This window comes from Podarcis melisellensis, assembly GCF_964234715.1.
Source record: "Podarcis melisellensis genome assembly, chromosome: 9".
NCBI classification, from domain to species: domain Eukaryota; kingdom Metazoa; phylum Chordata; class Lepidosauria; order Squamata; family Lacertidae; genus Podarcis; species Podarcis melisellensis.
In genome coordinates this window covers 15,028,049-15,053,688 of record NC_138541.1, presented here as the reverse complement: position 1 = coordinate 15,053,688, position 25,640 = coordinate 15,028,049, and the positions used below count along the sequence as shown (strand labels likewise).

The 25,640-nt window shown below is 41.4% G+C and overlaps 1 protein-coding gene across 1 annotated transcript; it reads left to right on the top strand.

Annotated features, from left to right (window-relative positions):
* Positions 1–97: 97 nt before the first annotated feature.
* LOC309377686 (17-beta-hydroxysteroid dehydrogenase 13-like) lies at positions 98–23,352 on the top strand. The gene is made up of 7 exons (XM_081925316.1): positions 98–730; positions 2,837–2,944; positions 15,387–15,518; positions 17,131–17,237; positions 18,384–18,521; positions 21,148–21,258; positions 23,260–23,352. Exons 1-7 carry the CDS (start codon positions 473–475, stop codon positions 23,321–23,323), a joined length of 918 nt encoding a protein of 305 aa, XP_081781442.1. The 5' UTR covers positions 98–472; the 3' UTR covers positions 23,324–23,352.
* The last annotated feature ends 2,288 nt before the right edge of the window (positions 23,353–25,640 follow it).

The window sequence follows — 25,640 nt, the reverse complement described above, 5'->3', positions numbered from 1 at the left end:
GGGAAATGGCTTTGCAAAAATGAATGTACTAGGTACAACCACATACAAAAATTACGGTACATCAGGAGAATTTTGCACTAAAATGCTGGCAAATACTCCTGAGACATTTTAAATATATATATTTGGAAACTGATGTGGAAATGTAGAGAACTGAATTTTAGATTGGGAAAATGAGAAACTGAGAGACGTTGAAGTGGACAGATTTTCCTACACCTAGTAGCACCACGTCCTACATTCTAAATTTGAGTCACACATAGGCTGCCTTTGCGAATATACGCAATAGAACGTTGCAGCAGAGGTGACTATTGCAGAATGTTCTTATTAGCTGTACTTCTGAAGCTGACGACAAGAGGAACAGCCATCCTAATTCTTCAGGGCGTGGGTACTGCCAACTCCTTGCATTTTAAGGATTCATGTGCACTCACTGCTTCTTTATAGCATTAGCTACCTGAAGAGGTTTTTTTTTGCCAGAATGCACAATAAGCAGCTGCAGGGGAGAAAGCCTCTAATATGGAGAGTGGTGCTTGTCATCCTTCTAGTCCTCAAGACTTTAGTCATATGCATTTATTCACTCTTGGAAGCATTGGTGAAACTCTTTATTCCGAAAAGGAGAAAATCTGTTCGTGGAGAGATTGTTCTGATCACCGGAGCCGCCCATGGGCTTGGAAGAGCAACGGCCCATGAGTTTGCCCAACGCCAAAGCAAGCTGGTTCTTTGGGATATTGACAAGGTAGGTGTGTGTTATTATTCTACCCTCAGTCCTGAGTATCAACAGGCAGTGGTAAATGTTGCAGTGCAGCGTCCAAAAATGCAGATGTTTCAGATTATTACAGGGCTTGCCAATTTGCAAACCAGATCTAAGGCCACGTCTTCACTATTAATTTAAAACAGTACCATACTTTAAACAGCCATGGCTTCCCCCAAAGCATCATGTGAATTGCCATTTCTTAAGAATGCTAAAAGTTCTGAGGAGACCCCTATTCCCCTCAGAGAGACACAAATCCCACAGTTCCTTGAGAAGGGGGGAGGGGGAGGCTGCTGACGGTGTGTGCATTCCCAAGGCTTGACAAGACGCCCAGGGTTATCCCAGGTTGTTCCAGCGCCCAAGGTTATCCCAGGTTGTTCCAGCAAGATTCCTGCTGCAGTGCCAGCCTTTGGCTTTTGACCAAGGAAGGGATACAATTGTTTGCATGGACATTTCCATATGTGTGTGTGTGTTGAAAATCCCTCAGAGTGTTTCAGATGACAGCCTGGTGCCCAAGACCAGATGCATCGCTAGTAGTATAAAGTAAGCAGCACATAAGCGGCACACAAAATACTACCAAACCATTCTACCTTCTAAATATTGATTTTTGTATTTATCCTCTCAGAAATTATATAATGAATGTTTAAAGGTTAATCAGGTTTTGGTTTATATCACCAGTGAATGTGTGTAAATACCCAAAATCCTGAGGAAGAATTTCCTGAGAGAGAATTTACTGAAGAAGCCCAAGACTCTTCATGGGCGAAACAGGTGACAAAGCGTGTTCTCCTTCAGGGAGAGCACGTGTTGCGGTGGGGTCTACTGAGCCACCCCTTTGTTGCTGGGTAAGTTCTCCAAGATGGCCAGGGGGCATTGATTGGATTGCCGAGTTGCTGGGGGAAAAGTTATGTTGCAATTTTGGTGGGAGGGGTAAAAGGTTTAAATACTCTGCACGCAGCCTTGTACTTTCTCTTTTGCTGCGTGCAACGGATCACCCGCCCTAGAGTAAGGGGTTTGTTGCGTTGACCTTGCTATGCCTGTCATGGGGTCGTCTGCCTTTGAGCAGGGGCCTGGTAGGAATTTTTCCACCTGGCAAATTGGCTGGCTGGGTGGTTTTTGCCTGCTGCGTAGCAAATCGTCACAACTTGTAAGGTTGTGGTTAGGCATTGGTTATAAATCTGGTGGAGGAGGGGTTAGGATAAGCTGGGCCTGCCCCTCCATGGTTGCTGCGGAAAGGGAATTCCGTTAAAGGAATCCTGGGGCTTGCCATCTTTTCGCCCAATCCCTGGAATGGGACTAGGGCCGGCAAGCCTTCGGGGAGCAGGCGGGTGAGAGTTGAGGGTCTGTGTCTCAGCTCCAATTCTTCCCCGACTTGCTTTTCCCTGCACTGTCTTTCGGTGGTGCCCGGAAGTCAGTTCTGTCCCCAGGCGGGGGGACAGATAGTCTTAACCAATGCCTAAACAACCACTCACAGTTTGTATTTTAATAAAGTTGTGGCCAAAATCATGCCAAAAATCTTAAACAAAAATTACGTGTCCGTTGTGAGTTATTTTGGGGGGTGAATTGGGGACCTCAACACACAAACGCCAGACCCTGTCTAACTCTTATGCGTAACATCACCGATACTTTGTTTGATCAAACTTAACTTTGTTGATATCTGCAGGAGCCTGGCTAAAGGAACTTTAAAGACTGAACCTTCCTTTTGGACACAATTTGAATGAGTTTTCTGTTTGTGGCTTCTGTAGTAGATCTTGTACATTGTTCTCCCAATTTTTGGATTATTTATATAAGATTTAGAACGTAGAATGGTTTGGTAGTGTTTTCTATCCCTCGTTTATTAGCTGCATCCCTGGCAGTGCAATTAACACAGAGAAGAAGGAAGCCCCTCTTTGCATAACGGAAATAAATGCACAACCCGCTGCTCATTCCTGCCTCAGTTTTGCTTCCCTCCCCTCTGTTGTATATTAAACTATGGTTCATTAAAATTTGGCACACGCAGCACGTCTTCCCTGTACAGGTCTTTTGTTTATGCCGTGAATATGCTAATATCATACCTGTGGGTTATAGATGTTTATAGATGTTTTCTCCCGCTAGGAAGGTGTTGAGGAAACAGCTGAGGAATGCAGAAAGCTGGGTGCCATTGCACACGCTTTTGTCGTGGACTGCAGGAACAGGACGGAAATCTACAGTGTTGCAGATAAAGTAAGATTCCTATGAATGTTTCCAAACCTTTTCCAAGCCTGTTGGGTCATCGTGGGATGACCTTGCATGCTCCCCAACACTTGGCACAGGAGGAGATGTGTGCCTGTTTTGCATTAAGTGAGCACAGAACGTCCAGAGTATTGTGTAGCACCCAGAGTCCTGGACTAGGAATATAGAGAGCTGGGTTCAAATTCCCCATTCAGCCAACCTGATCTACCTCACGGAGTTGTAAGAAGAAAATGAGGACGAGGAACCATGCTTGCCATTCCTGGATCAGCATGTTAGAAACATCCTAAATAAACGGGCCTGTGCTGGAAAAGCTGAGGTTCTTTTATAGGATATCTTCTTTCCCCCTGACCTCATCGAATGCACCTTTTGAATTATTTTATTTAGAATGATAAAATAAATTTAAATTTTCACAAGAGTCGTATAAAACTTGACTGTAATAAAACCTTTAGTCTTTACCAAAATAATAATAATAAAACAAAGTTTTTAAAAGTTTTAAAAAAGCTATTTAAAACATTTTTTAAAACATCAACAATACAGTCTGCTAAAAACCAGATCTTAAAAAGTAGAGACATCACCTTGCCAACAAAGGTCTGATCGCCGAAGAATTGATGCTTTTGAATTATGGTGCTGGAGGAGACCCTTGAGAGTCCCATGGACTGCAAGAAGATCAAACCTCTCCATTCTGAAGGAAATCAGCCCTGAGTGCTCACTGGAAGGACAGATCCTGAAGCTGAGGCTCCAATACTTTGGCCACCTCATGAGAAGAGAAGACTCCCTGGAAAAGACCCTGATGTTGGGAAAGATGGAGGGCACGAGGAGAAGGGGGCGACAGAGGACAAGATGGTTGGACAGTGTTCTCGAAGCTACCAGCATGAGATTGACCAAACTGCAGGAGGCAGTGGAAGACAGAAGTGCCTGGCGTGCTCTGGTCCATGGGGTCATGAGGAGTCAGACACGACTAAATGACTAAACAACAACAACAACCAGATAAAAACATAAAAAATTCCTTCCAGTAGCACCTTAAAGACCAACTAAGTTAGTTCTTGGTATGAGCTTTCGTGTGCATGCACACTTCTTCAGATACACTGAAACAGTGTATCTCAGTGTATCTGAAGAAGTGTGCATGCACACGAAAGCTCATACCAAGAACTAACTTTTTTTTTTTAATAAATATTTATTAAGATTTTTAAAGGGAAAAAAAGTACATTAATAATAAACAGTATTGTTTTGTTTTAACAAAGTTTCATGTCATCTTTGAACTTCCTCACGCCTCCCGCTCCCATTTACATCATTAATAAATTTTTGTCAAGCAAATTATCATCTTATTTCCAACTTGTGTACCAATAAAATACATTAAAATAATTCTCCTTCAACTTTGTTTCTCTTAATCTCTCTTATCATCATTTCCTGGTCTATTTTAGTGATGGCCAATTATTTATAACCAAGCATCTTTTTTAACATTCCATTAAATCACAATATTTTTGTAAATAAGTCTTAAATTTCTTCCAGTCCTCTTCCATCCTTTCTTCTCCCAGGTCTCGGATTCTGCCAGTCATCTCCGCCAGCTGCATATAGTCCATCAGTTGCATCTGCCATTCTTCCAGTGTGGGTAGATCTTGAGTTTTCCAATTCTTGGCAAGTAGTATCCTTGCTGCTGTTGTCGCATACATGAAAAATGTTCTATCTTTCTTTAACACCTTCTGGTCGACAATGCCCAGGAGGAAGGCCTCTGGTTTCTTAGTGAAGGTATACTTAAATACCTTTTTCAACTCATTATATATCATTTCCCAGAAGGCCTTCACCTTGGGGCAGGTCCACCAGAGGTGGTAGAATGTTCCTTCATTTTCCTTACATTTCCAGCATTTGTTATCTGACGAATGGTATATTTTGGCAAGTTTAACTGGGGTCATGTACCATCTGTATATCATTTTCATTACATTTTCTTTCAAAGCATTACATGCAGTAAAATTCAACCCAGTGGTCCACAACCTTTCCCAGTCCTCAAACATAATGTTATGCCCAATGTCCTGTGCCCATTTTATCATAGCCGACTTAACCATTTCGTCTTGTGTATTCCATTTCAACAGCAAGTTATACATTCTTGAAAGTACCTTAGTCTTAGGTTCTAACAGTTCTGTTTCCAACTTCGATTTCTCCACCTGGAATCCTAACTTTTTGTCACTTTTAAAGATTTCCTTGATCTGAGCGTAGTGTAACCAGTCTCGCACTTTATCCTTCATTTTCTCCATACTCTGCAATTTCCAATTGTCTCCGTCTTTTTCTAGCAGTTCCCAATATTTTGGCCAGTAGGCTTCCATATTGGTTCCTTTTCGGGCCTTAGCTTCCAAAGGTGAAAGCCACCTTGGTGTTTTGTTTTCCAGTAAGTCTTTATATTTTGTCCAGACATTAAACACTGCTTTTCTGACAATATGGTTCTTAAAGGCCTTATTGATCTTAACTTTATCATACCACAAATATGCATGCCAACCAAACGCATTGTTATAACCTTCCAGATCTAAGACATCAGTGTCCTCAAGAAGTAGCCAATCTTTTAGCCAGCAGAAAGCTGCGGCTTCATAGTACAACCTTAAGTCTGGCAGGGCAAAGCCCCCTCTTTCCTTTGCGTCTGTTAATATCTTAAACTTGATTCTGGGCTTTTTGCCCTGCCAGACAAATTTGGAAATATCTCTCTGCCACCTCCGGAAACACTCTGTTTTGTCCACAATTTGCAATGTTTGAAACAAAAACAACATCTTTGGCAGCACATTCATCTTAATTGCAGCAATTCGGCCTAACAAAGAAAGCTTCAGCTTTGCCCAGCTTTCCAAGTCTCTCTTAATTTCAGACCAACATTTTTCATAATTATCTTTAAATAGACTCAGATTTTTGGCTGTTATATTAACCCCTAGGTATTTTACCCTTTTCACCAGTGATAATTCTGTTTCTCTCTGAAACCGTTCTGACTCTATTTCTGTCATATTTTTCCCTAGCACCTTCGTTTTTTGTTTATTTAGCTTAAATCCTGCAACCTGACCAAAGTCGTGTATCAGTTGTAAAACTCTTTTCGTACTAGATTCTGGCTCCTGCAATGTCAAAACTAGGTCATCTGCGAAAGCTTTCAGTTTATATTGTTTCGCTCCGACCTGAATCCCCTTCACCAACCGGTCACCTCTAATCATATTCAAGAGCACCTCCAGAACTGAGATAAATAACAGAGGGGAAATCGGGCAGCCTTGTCGTGTTCCTTTTTCAATTTTAAATTCTTCCGTTACCACATTGTTAACTATCAATTTAGCTTTTTGTTCTGAATATATCGCATCAATCCCATTTTCAAAACCCCGCCCCACTCCCATTTCTTTTAAGTTTCCCTTCATAAATTTCCAAGAGATGTTATCAAAGGCCTTCTCCGCGTCTATAAATATCAGCACTGCTTTAGTGTTTATGTCTGTTTGCAAAAGTTCCAAAATGTCAATAATGTTCCTTGTGTTTGCAAACATATGTCTACCTGGGAGAAAGCCAGCCTGGTCCTTGTGAATTACTTCATTCAGAACTTTTTTAAGTCTTCCTGCCAAAACATCAGCAAATATTTTATAATCCACATTTAAAAGGGAGATGGGGCGATAATTCTTAAGTTGTGTCTTTTCAGTTTCTGATTTTGGTAACAACGTGATAAAAGCTTCCTTCCACGATTCCGGCGCCTTCTTTCCCTCCAAAATTTCATTGCTGACCTCCATTAAGGGTTGAATCAAATAGTCACTCATTGTCTTATAATACTTGGAGGTAAGACCATCTGGTCCTGGAGATTTGCCCAGCTTCATATTCTGAATGGCATGTTCAATTTCTTGTCGTGTTATTTGACTATTCAGGAGTAGTCTATTTTCTTGTGTGAGTTTTTTAAGACTATTTTTTTCCAAAAATTGTTCAATCTCAGCCTCATTTTGCGGCCCTTGAGTGTATAATTTCTTGAAATATTTCTGAAAGGATTTCCTAATTTCCACAGGGTTCTGAATGTTTTTTCCTTCAATTTCTAAATTTGTTACTGTGTTCAGCTTTTGTCTCTTCTTCAACTGCCAAGCCAGCAGTTTCCCACATTTATTAGCCGATTCAAACGTTTTTTGTTTCATTGACTTAATCTTCCATTCTATTTCCTGATTAATCAGTCTAGAATATTGTGCCTGGTGGAGTTTAATTTCTCTCAGAGTCGGCTGCGACTTCGGGTTTCCTCTTAGCTTCTTTTCTAGCTCTTTTATTTTTTCCAAGATCTTATCTTTCTTTTCATTTTGTTTCCTTTTCTTAATAGCATTCTGTTGCATTAAGAACCCTCTCATCACGGCTTTACTCGCGTCCCAAATTGTTCTTTTTTCCACCGTTGTGTTCAAATTTATTTCGAAATAGTCCTTCAAAACTTTTTGGGCCTTCTTAATAATCTCCTGATCTCTAAATAGATTGTCATTCATCTTCCATCGAAAGGAGCCGGTTGGTAATAGTGTCAGGTCCATTCTCAAAGCGTTATGGTCGGAGCAGGTCTTTGGGCAGATTTCCACTTTTCTGACCTTAGGTGCCAGACATCTAGTAATCCATATTTGGTCAATTCTTGTCCAGGTCAGATGGGCTTCAGAGAAGAATGTTCCTTCCTTTTCCAAGGGGTTCCTCGTTCTCCAGATGTCAATCCAGTCCATGTTGTCTGTCATTTCAAAAAAGGTCTTTGGTAGTCTGCCATCTTTGGTAACTTTTTGACTTTGCAACTTATCCATGTTGGTTGATACAATTCCGTTCATATCTCCCATCATAATGATGTTGTCAAAGTCCAGATATTCCAGCATGCTCTCATGCAACTTCTTGTAAAATTCCGATTTCCCTTCATTTGGTGCATAAATTCCTAATAACAAAATTTTTTCTCCTTGGTGCTGTATTTCAACTGCCAAAATTCTGCCTTGTTCATCTTTAAATAATAATTTGGGTGAAAGGCTCTCCTTTGCATATATCACTACCCCTCTCTTCTTTACTCTATCCGAAGATATAAATTCCTGGCCGAGTCTTTTATTTACAAGAATTTTTCTGTGGAGCCTAGTCACATGTGTTTCTTGCAAGCAAATAATGTCCAATTGTTCCTTTTTTAATATGTGGAAAATTTTCTTCCTTTTCTCGGGAATGTTGCAGCCATTTATGTTCCAGCTCAGAAGTTGCAGAGACATCCTGTATAAATCTGGTTATTTTTCAGGGGGTGGTACTTTGTCAACCAAGGGTGCCGGTTCCTTTGGTGCTCCAGGCTCCGGCAATGATCCAAGTCCTTTGTGAAGGTCTTCTCCGTATTGGTTCAGAAATTTATCTCTGTCTTCCAATGTTCTGATTTTGATCTTCCTTCCTCTAAAAGTAAATGATAGTCCTTGAGGGAAGTCCCACCTAAAGATGATTGAGTTGCTCCTCAGTAGTTTTGCTAGTTCCGAGTATTCAGATCTCAAGTCCAACAGCTGTCTAGGAATATCCTTATAAATTTCAATTCTTTTACCCAGAATGTCCAATGGGTTTTTGTAATGTAGGCCCAGAATCTTGTCCCTTTCCTCCTTTGATCTCAGTGTTATCAAGCAGTCTCTGGGTTTGTCTTTTTTTATCAATCTTCCCAGCCTGAAAGCTGATATAATTTTAAAGTCTTTTTCCTCAAGTTTCCACTGCACAGAAATTATTTTGGTCAGGAACTCAGTTTGTCTTCCTCTACTTCAGATACAGATCTTATCCTTAAATTAGTCTCCCTATTCTTCAATTCAATCATCGAAAGATAGGTCTGATGTTCACCCACTTGTTTGTTGAGTGGTCTTACTTCTTTTTCCAACTGTCCAAGTCTTTGGCTCGTGTCTTCAACCAATTTCCTGTTTTCCCCTGAAGCCTCCTCCAATTTTGCAATCAATTGAGTGTTCTGTGCCACCTGCCCAGTTATTCTATTTAGGCATTCTGTGTTCTGATCTATTTTCGCAGTTTGCTCATCGGCCTTCTTGTCCAAAGATTCCACTCTCTTGTCCAAAGATTCCAATTTTTCATAGATTTTTTCTAAAATAGAAGAAGCTGATCCTGAGGCCATATCCTCCAGTTGTAAATCCTCTGTCTCTCCTCCCCCTGCCTGTGGCAAGGAGGCAGCTTCTTCTTCAGAGAGTAAAATAGGCACAGACGATCTGCGTTGCTGTAAAGTTGAGGCTAAAGTTGTTTGTCTCGTTCTTGGTCTTTGTTCTTTTTCCTTAGTCTCCTTAATCTCCTTTTTCTTTGCGCCACTCATTCCAAACTTATCTAATAGTCAAGGTCAAACTGACTGTTCCCATGAGAAAGAGACAACCCAGGTGCAGCACTCAGCCAGCAGGCCAAGAAATAGAAAGTAAAATAAAGTCACTGCCGTTCAGTCCAAAAACCTCTAGGGGGAGCCTAAAATGTCTTCTCAGAAGGATTACTCAAAAATAAAAGTTAAAGTCCAAAAACCTTCCAATTAAGTTTTTAGCAGAGTTGGTAATATATAATCACAATGTCTCAAAACAGTGCTTGCTGGTACTTCAATTGATGTTAAAAAGTAGCAAAGTTCATACCTCTCAGATTTTCCCAGTTATTGTATCAAACTGCTTGGGTCTGCAAACTGATTGTTACTGTTATCAGGCAGTTCCAGCCCTGGTTTCTCTCTTTAAAATTATAACTTTAGCAGAAAGAGGTTTCAAAGTCCATGCTAGCATGTGAGTCCAGTGCTTAAGCTCCTTTTCTGTCTTTAAATACAGCTCAATGAATGCCCAGATCCAATCATAGAAAACAAGATTACTCACAGCCTTCACTCCTCCAGCTCTTTGCGTTCAAGTTCAATGGCGGCGGAAGACGGACTTCCTTTTTCTTTTTCGTCCTCCGCTTTCAGCCAAATACAACTACTTTGGTCTCGAATTGGTCTCCAATCGATTAAAAGTCTCTTTTACTCACGGGTTGCTTAGTTTAAGAGCCAAATCCAGGAAGAAAGGTCGGCGCTCACCGGCAACGGCTTCGCGGCTTCTCTCCGCCGATCGCGGAACGACCCTCAGCACCGCTGCCTCCTTGACGGTCCGGAGCCCCTTACGGGGTTCCTTCCACGTTTCGGGGACAGCTTCTGGCGCCCGCCGGGTCCCGAGGCTGCAGGCTTCTGCCGCCTGCAGTTTTCCGGTGTGGGTCTCCGCTTCGCCGTAGCGGACGACCCGATCTCGAGCGGAGTTCCCTTCCCGGTTAGGAAAGGGCAGCCATTACCCTTCGCGCCGCCTCCGGAAGTCCTGATACCAAGAACTAACTTAGTTGGTCTTTAAGGTGCTACTGGAAGGATTTTTTTTTTGTTTTGACTATGGCAGACCAACACGGCTACCTATCTGTAACCAGATAAAAACATGTCAACACTCTACAATGTCTCGATAGGCTTCTCTAAACAAAAGAGTTCTTATCAGGTTCTGAAAAGAGTGCAGTGAAGGCACCTGCCTGGTGCCAATAGTGTGGGAGTCCCAAAGTGTGGGTGCTGCCACACAAAATGATAGATTTCTTACAAATGCAGAGTGGGTATTGTGTGGCACCTGTAACAGTTCCACAGATTGAAGAGGTTAAGTGGGCATATGTGAGGTAAGGTTATCTCACAGGAAAGCTGGTCCCAAGCTGTTAAGGGCTCTATATACACTAACACCTTGAACTTGCTCTGGTAGCAAATCAGCAACAAGTGCAGGCCTCTGAGCAGAGGAATTATATGCTGACAGGGTCTCGCCCCTGTCAGCAATTGCACTGCAGCATGCTGCACAAGCTGCAGCTTCCAGATCAAGCGCGAGGGAAGCCCCGCATAGAGTGCATTGCAGTAATCCAGTCTTGAAGTAACCAGTGCATGGACTACTGTGGCCAGGCTTTATATCATCATCATCATCATCATCATCATCATCATCTTTTTATACCCTGCCCATCTGGCTGGGTTTCCCCAGCCACTCTGGGTGGCTTCCAACAAAATATTAAAATACAATGGTCTTTTAAACATTACAGTGGTACCTCAGGTTAAGTACTTAATTCGTTCCCGAGGTCCATTCTTAACCTGAAACTGTTCTTAACCTGAAGCACCACTTTAGCTAATGGGGCCCCCTGCTGCCGCCACACCACCAGAGCACGATTTCTGTTCTTATCCTGAAGCAAAGTTCTTAACCTGAAGCACTATCTCTGGGTTAGCGGAGTGTGTAACCTGAAGCGCATGTAACCTGAAGCATATGTAACCCGAGGTACCACTGTAGAAGCTTCCCTAAACAGGGCTGCCTTCAGATGTCTTCTAAAAGTCTGGCAGTTGTTTTTCTCTTTGACATCTGGTGGGAGGGCGTTCCACAGGGTGGGTGCCACTACTGAGAAGGTCCTCTGCCTGATTCCCTGTAACTTGGCTTCTTGCAGCGAGGGAACTGCCAGAAGGCCCTCGGCACTGGACCTCAGTGTCCGGGCAGAGCGATGGGGGTGGAGACGCTCCTTCAGGTATACCAGACCGAGGCCGTTTAGGGCTTTAAAGGTCAGCACCAACAGTTTGGGAATGGCCGTACCTGTTGTACAAGTCTCAGGTTACAAAGAGCACTTCTTGCCACTGGGGCTACCCGGTACCAAAGCCAGACACAGAAGTACCCCTTGACTGCAAACCTGCTTCTTCAGGAAGAGTGCAGCAATCATTGTTGTCATACCAATTTATCAGAAATGGGAATTACTATACACCCACAGTGCTTCCAGCTTGCTAAGATTCAAGTTCAGCTTGTTTCTCCTTATTGCATCCAGGCAGCAACCCAAGCATAGCATGGCCATTGGGTGTCATCAGCATACCGATCACACCTTGATCCTTCTCACTTCCCACTGCTTCCTATGAATATTAAATAGTATTGAAGATCAGCCCCTTCATCTAGAATCGAGTTGTGGGTGAGGATGGTCTTATGATGTGCCAATCTAGCACTGAACTCTGTGTGAAGTTTCATAATTTGTCCTTTCATTTCTTTATTTTTTTTAAATTAATCTTTATTAATTTAAATTACACACATATACAAAGAATTTACAATCTCAAACTACAAAAAGAAAATTAAAGAAAAAACAATTAAGAAAAGAGAAAAGAAGAAAATACAGAAAAAAGAAAGAAGAAAAAGCAGATTTACGTGCATAAAAAAATCTTATTACCAAACTTAAAACCATGGAGAGACCTGGTCTGAACAAAGACATTGGATTCTTATCTCATTATACATGACAAAGCCATTTTTCACCTTCTCACCCCTTGCTTTTTCCTGTAAGACCTATTGCAGTCGTTAAGAGTCGTCAACAGGCTCATCACAGCTATCTGCCAATCACCCATTCCCACCACCCTTCTGAGTAATACCCCTCCCCACCTTCTCACTATATAGAAGGGTCTGGAAACTTCTGTTTCAGTGTATCTGAAGAAGTGTGCATGCACACGAAAGCTCATACCAAGAACTAACTTAGTTGGTCTTTAAGGTGCTACTGGAAGGAATTTTTTTTGTTTTTTAAAAAATCTTAATCTTCCTAATTAATACTTAAATAAACCAGACTTCTGAGAAAACAAGTATTCCAATCATTCTCTCTCTTTTTTTCAATGTACTGTTTATACTATTGTGTTTTTTTTTGCACAGTTTTATATTCTTTAATATTGTTCCTGTCTACCCCACAAACAGTATTTGTTGTGTTTACAAGTATCACTCAAGTTCTGCTAATATGGTGTGGTTGGTACAATATGATCTTATATAATCCTTCAATATTCTCCATTCTCCAAATATTTTCTGCTTCAATACTCCTCTAACTCTTCCCGTCAGTTTTGCTAGTTGTAAATGTTCTAACATGAGTATCTGCCAATCTGTGATTGTCGGTATTGTTTCGTTTTCCTATGTCCTCGCCACAAGAATTCTTGCTACTGTGGTGGCATACATGAACAGTGGTCTTATGTCTATTTTAATTTCTAATTTCTAATTTTAATTTCTAATGATAAAATGCCTAAAAGAAAGATCTCTGGTTGTTGTTTTTTAAGTGAGTCTGAATAATTTCTTAAATTCATTATTTATATTATCCCAGAATTCCATAATGATTGCACAAGTCCGCCTCATGTGGTAGTATGACCCCACATCTATTTTACATCTCCAATAAATCAGTGACCCTCCTTTATACATTTTCGCTAGTTTCAAGGGGGTATGATGCCATCTATATGACATCTTCATGATGTTCTCCCAAAGGTTATAGCATGCTGTGAATTTAATATCTGCCTTCCACAATCTCTCCCATTGGTTCATATATATGTTGTATCCAAAATCATGTGCTCATTTCACCATAACTGACTTGACTTGTTCTTCTTTTGTTTCCCATTCCAAAATATATTCATAGATTCATGAGATATTTTTTCCTTTAATAGAAATTACCGTATTTTTCATTCTATAGGACGCACCCGACCATAGGACGCACCTTGTTTTAGAGGGGGAGAACAAGAAAAGAAAATCTCCCCCTCTCTGCTCAGTGCCCCTTCAGCGAAGCGGCAGGAGAAACAGAGCCCCTTCCATTTCTCCTTCCGCTTCGCTGAAGGGGCGCTGCGCAGCTCTCCCTCTCTGCTGAAGCCAGGAGAGTCTTGCTCTCCAGGCTTCAGCAAAAGGAACCCAAAGCCTTTGGAGTGCAGCGTGAGTTCCCGCTGTGCTCCAAAGGCTTCAGGAGGCTATCCCTGAAACCTGGAGAGCGAGAGGGGCCCTGCGCACCGACCCTCTCGCTCTCCAAGCTTCAGCAAAAGCAACACGAAGCCTTGTTATAAATAACAAGGTGACAGAGGGCATCCCTGTCTTGTCCCTTTTCTGATGGAGATGTTCTCTGTGAGGTTACCATTTATTAGAAGTCTAGCCATCTGCTGTTCATATATTGCCTTTATTCCCTTCTTAAATTGTATTCCAAAATTCATTATTTCCAGTTGTTTTTTCATGTAAAACCAAGAGACATTATCAAATCCTTTTTCAGCATCAAGTAGTAGTAAAGCTGCCTTTTTATCACTATTTGCTTCTGGATATTCTAATTTGTCTATGATGTTTCTTGTATTCCTGAGATTTGTCTGCCATGGAGGATTCCAGCTTGAATTGGATGAATAACATCTTTAATGACCTCTCTGAACCTATTTGCCAATATGTTAGGAAACATTTTGTAATCATAATTTAAAAGTGATATTGGCCTATACTTAGTCATTAACTCTGGGTCCCCTCCCTGTTTGGGTATGACGGTTATGTATGCTTCTTTCCATGAATTGAGTACTTTCCCTTGATTGCAGATGTTATTCATTATTTCAGTAAGTGGTGTAATTAATATTGCTTCCATTTTTTTATAATATTCCGCTGGGAGGCCGTCTGGGCCAGGTGTTTTGCCTACTTAAACTTTCTTAATTTCTTAATTTCTGCTTCTGCTATTGGGGCATCCAATATTTGAAGTTTCTCTTTCTTAATCTCCGGGATTTTCTGTTGGCATAGATAATCTTCAACTTTTCCCCCTATATCTACTTCTTTCTTATACAAATCTCCTTAATATTTTACAAATTTTTGCATTATTATCTTAGGATCATCTATACATTTCTCATTTATTTTTATTCTATTTATTTGTTTTTCATTTCTCCTCTTTTTAAGTTGCCATGCCAGGTATTTACTTGTTTTGTTGGCAAACTCAAAATTATTTTGTTTACCCATTCTCAAATTTGATTCCATTTATTGCTCTATTTTTTATTTGTATTCTGCCTGCAATAGTTTAATTTCTCTTTTAATTTTGTCATCGCTTGGTTGTTTATTTAATTCTTTTTCTTTTTCCTTTATTTCCTCCAACAATCCTGTTTTTTCTTTTTCACTTTCTTTTCTTAATAGCACATTTTGTTTTATAAAATATCCCCTGATGACCGCCTTGCTCATGTCCCATATTGTTCTTACATCACTAACTTGTTTGTTGTTCAGTTCAAAATATTCTTTTGCACCCTCTACTATCTTTTCATCTTTCAATAGAAGTTCATTTAGTTTCCATCTCCGCATTCCTGTTGTCCAATCTGGTTTTATTCTCAACAAAACCGGGTTGTGGTCCAAAATTGTTTTTGGTAGAATTTGTACCTCTTCAATCCTTCCTAGCAGCTCTTTGGAAATCCAAATGGCATCTATCCTGCTAGCCAATTTGTTTGGTTTGGAATAGTATGTATATTCTTTATTCTTTGCTTGTATCTCCATGAATCTACTAAATCTAAATTTTCACTCATTTTTAGAAAGGTGGGTGGTAATTTCCTTTGGTTTTTATTTCCTCCAGACCTATCTAATTGCGGGTTAATTACCCATTTAAATCCCTGATTAATATTATTTTGTCTTCCAGATATTCCATCAGCTTTATTTCTAAGTTCTTAAAGAAGGCTGCTTTTCTTTCATTAGTGCTTTTAAATTTCTTATAGGTGAAAAAAGAAATTGGAGATGTGAGCATCTTGATAAATAACGCTGCAGCAACAAAAGTAGCAGTACTGTGTTCAACCAAGGATGAGCTGATCCAGAACATGTTCGACATTAACGTTCTTGCTCATTTCTGGGTAATATTATTATTGCTTACTGAATTTATATCTGCTCCCCTTCCCCCCACCAGCCTATCTCCATTTTTCAGCCTCTACCTTTCTGGCTTGCTTCTACCTGCTTCCTTTTTCTTTGGTTTGGGACTCTCCTGGAAACTGAAGCCAACCATCACTTTATTCTCCAGCTGTGTATATGGCCAGCTCCCAACACTGTGGTATGATGGAGGCATGACGTCCTACTTTTTATGTTCATAATGCAATATAGAAGCATAAAACGATTTAAAATTAAGCAATAAAAAAGACAAGGTAAAAAGTAAAAAGGCCTGGAAACGATGCCTTATGAGGAACGGCTAAGGGAGCTGGGCATGTTTAGCCTGGAGAAGAGGAGGTTAAGGGGTGCTATGATAGCCATGTTCAAATATATAAAAGGATGTCACATAGGGGAGGGAGAAAGGTTGTTTTCTGCTGCTCCAGAGAAGCGGACACGGAGCAATGGTTCCAAACTACAAGAAAGAAGATTCCACCTAAACATTAGGAAGAACTTCCTGACAGTAAGAGCTGTTTGACAGTGGAATTTGCTGCCAAGGAGTGTGGTGGAGTCTCCTTCTTTGGAGGTCTTTAAGCAGAGGCTTGACAACCATATGTCAGGAGTGCTCTGATGGTGTTTCCTGCTTGGCAGGGGGTTGGACTCGATGGCCCTTGTGGTCTCTTCCAACTCTATGATTCTATGATTCTATGTATCCATATGAAAACCATTACTTAACCCTTCCTTAACGTTAAAAACTATGCGAGTAAATCAGCCCTAGATGTGTTTGGACCCTCAGCAAGCATAGTCAATGATGAGAGTTGTAGTCCAACAATGTCTAGAGAGCACTACAATGGCCACCCCTGGGATTAATCAGTTACATGAATCTATTAAAAATTTGTGCTGGACTGACTATACCCCCCTTCCTCTTTCATGGAAATGTTCAGCACCCACGGAAGCAAATAATAATTGGAGACTTGTGGGGATGGGGGATCAGGATCTCTAAAATGTTCACAAAGTATAAAAGCTTCATTGCTTAGTCTAAGTATCAGTCATACAACACTTGTATAAAAAGTGGGACACCACTCAAATGTGATTAAAACAAACTTAATGAACCTTAAGCTTCTGATTGTTTTCAGTCTGCTGTGCGAGGTGATCAAGGATCCTCCCTTTTTTCCATTTCTTTAACCCAGAGATAGTAAACTCTTTGTCTTCAAAAATGTTGTTGGACTACAACTCCCATCATCCCTGATCATTGACTATGCTGGATTGGCAAATGCTGCTATGGTCCCTTCAGCAAACAGCAGGTTACTTCCAGATTTTGGCGTGGTCCAGGATCCACCTGCTCACTCTCATGCCTTTCTTCATAATCATAGTGCTTATATGAGGCCTGGGGAACATTTGGCCCTCTGGGTCACCAACTCCCATGGACTACAATTCCCATTATCCCTAACCATATGATGTGAAGGCTAAGGCTGATGGGAACTGGAGTCCAACAACATCTGGAGGGCAAAAGCTCCCCCAGACAGATTTCTGACTGAACATTTTGGAACCATTAGCTTCTAACTTTTCATTTTCGTCCTTTGTTTGTTTTAATTTGCATTCAAGACAGTTAAAGCATTCCTGACACCAATGATTAAAAACAATCACGGACATATTGTCACCGTTGCTTCATTCGCTGGGCATTTAGGCGTTCCATACATGGTTTGCTACAGGTATGAATCACTGTGATTTTCTTTTATCAGGGTAGCAAGTTCAAGCTCAATTCAAAAGGGGTCCACAATTGTTGTACGTTTGGGATACACTAGTTTAGAGGGATGTTTAGCTAACATGGTGGATTCCTGATTCACATGGGAGAAGCACATGAGCAAAGTCCCAAGAAAGAAGGAATTTCAAACAAGAATTTGACCGCTTGAAAATGGAGTTCTTGGTCCAAACTTTGCAGGTCCTCCATGTTCCCAATCAGGGTCTTGGAGAATAACTTAGCTAATTAAAATAAAAATCAGATTGGTTTTCAAAAATAATAATAGTGTGCTGATTTGCAATAGGTCTTACTTTTAAAAAAGAAGGGATTACATTTGAAATAAATAAAGGGATGTGTGTGTGTTTATGTGCTTTTAAGGAGATGGGGGGGGAACCATTTTGTATGCTGCACCATAGTAAGCATAAATGAAAGAATATCGCAGGATGGCGACCTGTAAACGTTCTCTTCCACCATTCTCTTCTGTCCTACGCAATGCCCTTCCCTTCACTGTATGGGAAGCAGCAACCACCAATTGCTTCAGACGTTATGCAAAGATGTAAGGTAGGATTCAGAGAAGGCGCCTCAGCAGCAAAAGCCCCTTGGAAGGACTTCCATTTTTACAACAGGGCTCCACCCTCTGTGCCATCAACTCAGAACACCCTGAAATTTGCTTGGAGGAAAAACCCCAGAACAGTGTATATAGGGAGCGAAGGGGGTAGGGAATTGTCCTGTCTAGCAAGCGGTAATACTTGCCTTTACAAAATGGTTGCTTTAGCACAATGCTGACTTCTTCCCACACCTATTTTACATGGGGTTTCCCTGACCCATATAAGACCCTGTTTCTAATTTGTTTGAATTTCATTGGTTTGAAGCTTATTCCATTGAACGTGGGGGTTTATTTGTTTTTATATGCTTTTATACTGCTGTTGTGATGGTTTTATGTTTGTTTTAATGATGCTGTCGGTTTATTTATTTTGTCAAACACCACTTCAGATTTTTTTAATATATATTAAAAATTAAGCGGATTATAAACGCTTTAAAATAAATAACATGTGAAAACTAAGACATCTATTTCCCCATAAATCGTGTCTAACCTCACCTCACGCCCCTCCCTCAGTTCAAGCATGTGGAGTGCTGTAGGATTTCATGAGAGTCTGAAAGAGGAGCTGAGCCTTTTGAAAATGGATGGGATTGAAACAACATGCATGTGCCCGGTTTTTATGAACACTGACTCTTTAAAACTCCTTAAGGCAAGGTAAGTGATAATAAGGGTAGGGAGTTTGTATCCACCTGCCCCACTGCATTAACTGTTCTTTGATGCATTTGTGTCTCCTTTTTCCAGTTTCTCTAAGTAATGAGAAGTTCTAAGGTTCTCTTTTGGAAGACAGAACATGGTGTGCAGTAGCATGCACCAACCTTGTGCTTATTCCAATTCAAATTCTGACATGCAAAAGGGGAAAATTCTTGATGGTGGTGGTGGTGAACGCAGTCTGTGTTACAAACAATAATTGTTCTGTGAAGGGTAAGGTAAAGGGACCCCTGACCATTAGGTCCAGTCGCGGACGACTCTGGGGTTGCAGTGCTCATCTCGCTTTATTGGCCGAGGGAGCCGGCGTACAGCTTCCGGGTCATGTGACCAGCATAACTGAGCCGCTTCTGGCAAACCTGAGCAGCGCACGGAAATGCCGTTTACCTTCCCACCTACTTGCAGGGACTGAGCAACGGGAGCTCACCCCGTTGTGGGGATGCGAACCGCCGACCTTCTGATCAGCAAGCCCAAAAGGCTCAGTGGTTTGACCCACAGTGCTTCTGCTAATGCAATTCTCACTGTCCGTACTGAGTTGGGGCTAGTGTAGCACCTATCCTGCAAAAGGAAGCTTTGTAGTGGCCAGTTCTGAGCCTGAATACTTTGTGCTAGAAAGCAGATTGCTCTTCTCAAAAACGGGGTGGGAGTGGGGAATATAATGTTAAAAGTGTTCAGGTTAAGAGTTGGCAGTCAGGTCCTGACTTTCCTGTAATATTGTCCATTGGGGTGTTTAAACCTCACAATCTGAAATGCTAATGGAAAGTTTGGGGTTGTTGTTGTTGTTGTTTAGTCGTTTAGTCGTGTCCGACTCTTTGTGACCCCATGGACCAGAGCGTGCCAGGCAAACACCAGTTTGGGGTACTTGGCTCCAAACCTGAGTGCTAGAACCAGTGAAGGTGGTGAAGGTCCTGTGTGAGTGTCTGGAGGCAGTTGGAGGATGGATGGCGGCTAACAGATTGAGGTTGAATCCTGACAAGACAGAAGTACTCTTTTTGGGGGACAGGAGGCGGGCGGGTGTGGAGGATTCCCTGGTCCTGAATGGGGTAACTGTGCCCCTGAAGGACCAGGTGCGCATCCTGGGAGTCATTTTGGACTCACCGCTATCCATAGAGGTGCAGGTCAATCCTGTGTCCAGGGCAGCTGTCTACCAGCTCCATCTGGTACGCAGGTTGAGACCCTACCTGCCCATGGACTGTCTCACCAGAGTGGTGCATGCTCTAGTTATTTCTCGCTTGGACTACTGCAATGCGCTCTACATGGGACTACCTTTGAAGGTGACCTGGAAACTACAACTAATCCAGAATGCGGCAGCTAGACTGGTGACTGGGAATGGACGCCGAGACCACATAACACCGGTCTTGAAAGACCTACGTTGGCTCCCAGTACATTTCTGAACACAATTCAGTGTGTTGGTGCTGACCTTTAAAGCTCTAAACGGCCTTGGTCCAGTATACCTGAAGGAGCGTGTCCACCCCCATCGTTCTGCCCAGACACTGAGGTCCAGCGCTGAGGGCCTTCTGGCGGTTCCCTCATTGCAAGAAGCAAAGCTACAGGGAACCAGGCAGAGGGCCTTCTCGGTAGTGGCACCTGCCCTGTGGAACGCCCTCCCACCAGATGTCAAAGAGAACAACAACTACCAGACTTTTAGAAGACATGTGAAGGCAGCCCTGTTTAGGGAAGCTTTTAATGTTTAACAGACTATTGTATTTTAATATTTTGTTGGAGGCTGCCCAGAGTGGCTTGGGAAACACAGCCAGATGGGCAGGGTATAAATAAATTATTATTATTATTATTATTATTACTAATCTCTTCAGCCCTTCCTCTTGGAACTAGCTGGAGCCCAGAACCATGGGCGGAGGAAGCGGCGTGTGGTGGGGGCGGGTTGCCCCAGGTGTCGCTACTTAGGGTGAAAAAATGCCAGGCGGCACTCACCGCGAGGCCTGCAGCACACCTGAAGCACGCGTCTCTCCTGGGAGTGGCATGATGGCTTGGGCACCCACAGGCTCCGCACTGCCCCAAATGGTCCGCCTGCCGCCTCCCCCTCAGCTGGAACGCGGCTGAGTGGAAGGAGGCAGGCAGACTCCTTGGAGGCCCCGCAGGGCATCCTGCCCCAGCTCGCCCCACCCCGTGGGCGGCTGGCCCTGTCCTTGGGCACAGGGCACATGCACCACCCCAGGAACCCGATCGGCTTGCTCCACCACTGCCCAGAACAGAAACATAATGGCATTAATGCTAAGCTGGGGTTCAGTGGTAGAGCTTCTGCTTTGCATGCAAACAAGCCTACTGCAATCCCCAGCATCTCCAAATAGGACCAGCAGAGAATCGTATGTGAAATCCTGGAGTATACACAATACTGAGCTTCACAGACCGCTGGTATCACAGTTATGCAAGGCTTGTTGAGTAGAGCAAGTCTCAAATGGAAGCACTGTTGCTCCACAGGACTTGCGTAGGAATACACCACAACACTTGGTTGTGGGTCTGTATGGTAGTTACCGCTGGATTTGGTCTTTGAACAAAGCAGGCTATAAATTGGAACGAATAAGCAAACAAACATTTATTTTCCATATAACTTCAGGTGCCCTTTGGTAGAGGTGGAAGACTCAGCCAAAGCATTAATGGAAGGAATACTTACTAACCAGAAAATGATTTTCGTTCCACGGTGGGCCAAATTTCACCAACTTATGAAGTAAGTGTAATGTATATAAGGTGTTCTATTTGTCTGACTGTAACCCAGGCTTTCTAATCGGCAGTGCAAATTATTTATATTGCAAATGAATAACTGGAGAGTTAAGATGTTGACAAAGATGTAGGTGCTAAAATAGGAAAAGGTGGATCCATGTTACTACCTTTTATAATGCACCAGGATAATTTGGGATGATTACCTTGAGGAAATTTGACTGCTATCCCAGACAGGTGACAGCTATTTTGAGTGATTTAACAGATGTGTTTTCTTTTGGAGAGTCAGAAAACAGCAGCAATGTCCAATAGCCACTGAAAGCCTTATCCTCAATATTTAAAGTCTTCCAAGTTGGTGGCCTCTTGTGGAAGCAGATTCTATAGTTTTAACTGTGTACCGTGTAAAAAAAGTACAGTGGTACCTCAGGTTAAGAACTTAATTCGTTCTGGAGGTCCGTTCTTAACGTGAAACTGTTCTTAACCTGAAGCACCACTTTAGCTAATGGGGCCTCCCACTGCTGCTGCCACGCCACCACTGCGCAATTTCTGTTCTCATCCTGAAGCAAAGTTCTTAACCCGAGGTACTATTTCTGGGTTAGCGGAGTCTGTAACCTGAAGCGTCTGTAACTTGAAGCGTCTGTAACCCGAGGTACCACTGTACTTCCTTCTGTCTGCTGCTGTTGTTGCTGTTGTTTGTCTGACTATCCAAAAGACATTGTTGTCAGTGTGTACGATCCCAGGAAACATTAGTTCCATTTTCTGAGGGATGTACAGTGTGTGTGCTGATTTGGAGTATTATCATTATTCCATGGATATTCCTATTCCATTAGGACAAGTAGGGCACTGTCCATCAAGCTCAGTCTGCCCTCTGCTAGCCCCTGCCTGCCTACCTCCTTACAACCAGCCTAGGGGGTGGAACTGCCTATCAACCTCCTCCTCCTCCTTTGCCTCAGTGTTGCCTTTGTAGAACTTAGCAGAGAAGAGGATGGGCAAAACCATAATTAGCCGGATCTGCTCATCATTGCTGTTCACCTTCCTGCATTCCGTCCTACCGCCCACGAGGCATCAGCCTCCACTGTCATTATTCTACATTGGGTTATTATTCTTCCCATCAAAATGTCAAGGGTCCTAAAGAAAAGGGACAGGAGAAAGTCTCCTGCGGGAATATTATAATCACCTAATGTTATTGTTCAGTTAACAAGAAATTATTTTAGCTGAATTAGATCCAGTTCTTATCAAATTACTGCAGAGTAAATGATTTTGAGTTGGACCCAGGCTAATCATGTTTCAATCCCATTTAAATTAGTGCGATTTATGGCTAACCTATCCCATTCATTCCAACGGCACTAAACCTCGAGGAACTTAGTCCGGACCCAACCCTTCATATGTTACTTTTGTTCTGTTTAATGCAGTGGGGGGGGGGGACTCCAAAGTGAATGTATAAGTGATAAAATAAACCCCTAGCACATTTAGAGTAAGGGCTTATGCCATAAATATTCTTAAATAGAACCCAGCTCCTTTGCTTTTACCTTACCCCTTTGCTTTTAAAATTCTTTAATAAATAACAGTAGTAACAATAATTTTAGTTCCACTTCCAGGTGGTTGCAGAAAAGCAATTCCTCGGCAGTACCAACTGACCTTAGTATGAGAGAGTTTTATTCAGGGGCAGGGAAAGTATTTTTACTCAAAAAAGTGGTTTATAATGATATATCTATATTTAAATGGGGGGGAAATGAGGTCAATGTGTCTTTTTGTTTTGTTTTGTAACCCAATATTTACAATCAAGTGGTAAATAATGTTTATTAAATAAATAAATAAACAGACAGACAGACAGACAGACAAACAGACAGACAGACAAATAAGCCATAAATGCCAGTGTTTCAAGTTCAGGCTAATTAGATTATAATTGCTGTGATCTTTCTTTGTAATTCTGAAATAGCTCTAGCCATAAGAATCATATAGAAGTGTTTTCTGTACCATTGTAACCCCACCCCTACATTATGTCTTCTAGGTGTTTGCCAGAACGTGCTTACAATACCATCATGAATGCCGTCATGTTGTTTCAAATTATTTAAATGATTAAACGATTGGTTAATTCCACGATATGATGGAAATAATGTTTGTGTGCATTTCTTCTGTTCCATGAACAAATATGCAAATTATTATACTTTTTTCACTTCACAGAAGCGAATGTAATTCCCCCCCCCCACTATTTTCTCACTGTTTAGCACTTTTATCATGTGCTAAAACAGGTATGCTCACAATCAGATCGCAGCTGTGGTCTCCTCCTGCTTAGCACCGTTATGCAGCTTATTTATTGCAAGTTATGAACCGGCAAGACCTGAAACATAAAAGCAAGTTCTGGAATAATGGACATTTTAACTGCTGTAATTTCTTGAGGTCATGTTAAAGTCTTTGGAGCAGTGGCGTAGGGTGGGGGGTGCGGGGGGGGTCGGCCGCACCGGGCGCAACATCTGGGGGTTAGGGTTAGGGGGCGCAAATCCACGGGTTAGGGGGCACAAATTACTTGCCTTGCCCCGGGTGCTGACAACCCACGCTACGCCACTGCTTTGGAGTACCTGCTATGTGCTCTTCACAGCTATATCTTTCCCTTCACCCCAATAAACTCATTATATTAAGTTACTAAAGAACGGGTTCTTCAAAAATGCTTGTTGCCATGATTATAACTATGACAACTTTCCCAGTAAAATAAAACCACCCAGAGCTTTAAATTTCAACTAGAGCAGCAGTAGATTGGAAAGATGCTGGAGGTTTCCTGAAACAGCTCAAATAACAACCTACCGGAAGAAGTAAAAAGGTATCTGGGAAAGCAGAAGAGTGTTCAGAAAAGCTCAAGGGCTTTTATTTCTCATAAGAGACACTTAATAGGCAATTAAACTATTGGGCTCAGATTCAGAGGTGGGGGAGAGATTCAATTCAGTTAACATTTAAAGTGGAACCTACCAGATCCACACTTTATTTTATTTTTTACCAAAAAAATTATTGGTTTTTACAATATTAACGACAAACAAAAACACACAAAAAACAAAACATAACAAACATAAATCATAACCTTATTGAAAATAACAGTTATTAACTTTGTAAAACGACTTTCTCATTTCCCCTTAGTTGAATTTCATTGCATATTCTTATAACGGTTTTCCAAATCCCAATTTTGATACCCTTTATATTAAACATTAACATCTTTAAATCTTCTCCTTCTTGTATTAAACATATTATTTTATCAGTTAACATAAATACAATCCTATTTATGTATCCCATTAAGTATCTGGAAGCTGTTTCCAGTTAGTTTAGCTTAACAAATTTAGCTAAATAATCATTTCATTTCTTCCATTCTTCGTGATGTTCCTCCTCCTTCTGGTCGCAGACTCTTCCGGTTAGATCGGCTAGCTCCAAAAAATCCATCATCTTCATCTGCCATTCTTCTACTGTTGGTAATTCTTGAGTTTTCCACTTTTTAGCTAACAAAATACGAGCCGCAGTTGTGGCATACAAAAATAGTTTAACATCTTTCTTTCCAAACCTGTTATTCCAAGAAGAAAGGCCTCTGGTTTCTTTATAAATGTATATTTCAACATTTTTTTCAATTCATTATAAATCTTTTCCCAGATGTCTTTCACCTTGGGGCAGGTCCACCACATATGAAAGAATGTTCCTTCCTTTTCTTTACATTTCCAACATGTATTATCACAATTATGATACATCTTTGCTAATTTTACAGGAGTCAAATACCATCTATACATCATCTTCATAATACCAGATCCACACTTTAAGAAACAATATACAAACTGAAATGCAGTCATCCTTCAAAGTGCACGCTTATCCAAACTCTCTAGCCAAGTAATGTGTATAAAAATGCATATACTAGTATAAACAGTTCATATAAATACATATATGAGTGAAAATGGCATAACATTGCTTTACAAAAATGTGTATATTAGGTAAAACTGCATACAAAGTGTATAATTTGAACAAAAATATGGACAATTTTCATTAGGCCATTTTTTAAAAATGCAAATTGATACAGAAATGTGGAGAACTGAATTTAGAATTCATAAACTGAGAAATTAAGAAAACCCTGAATTTGACAGGCTTGCCTGTGAGCTCAGATTGCTTTACAGACTGTTGGAGCAAAACGTTGTTCATACAAACCGGGGTTTTTTTCAGAAAAGCAATTTATCTCTCCAAATATGGGAAATATAGAACACTTGTTCAAAAATCAATGCACATCATTATTGCCTTTTAACATATCTTAGGGCCAAAGTTCACATGACAATCTGGAAGAAGAAGCTGTGCCTGCCGGTGTATATACTTATTCCTGATTTCTGGGAAATGTTAGACAGAGCCAGTAGATGGCACTCTTTACTTACA

Bases quoted from the DNA above. Each gene is read 5' to 3' on its own strand.
- LOC309377686 (XM_081925316.1), top strand. From the start codon at position 473: ATGCACAATAAGCAGCTGCAGGGGAGAAAGCCTCTAATATGGAGAGTG. The intron at 17,238-18,383 runs GTATGAATCACT...CCCCTCCCTCAG, and splicing joins CCATACATGGTTTGCTACAG to TTCAAGCATGTGGAGTGCTG. The intron at 21,259-23,259 runs GTAAGTGTAATG...TATGTCTTCTAG, and splicing joins AAATTTCACCAACTTATGAA to GTGTTTGCCAGAACGTGCTT.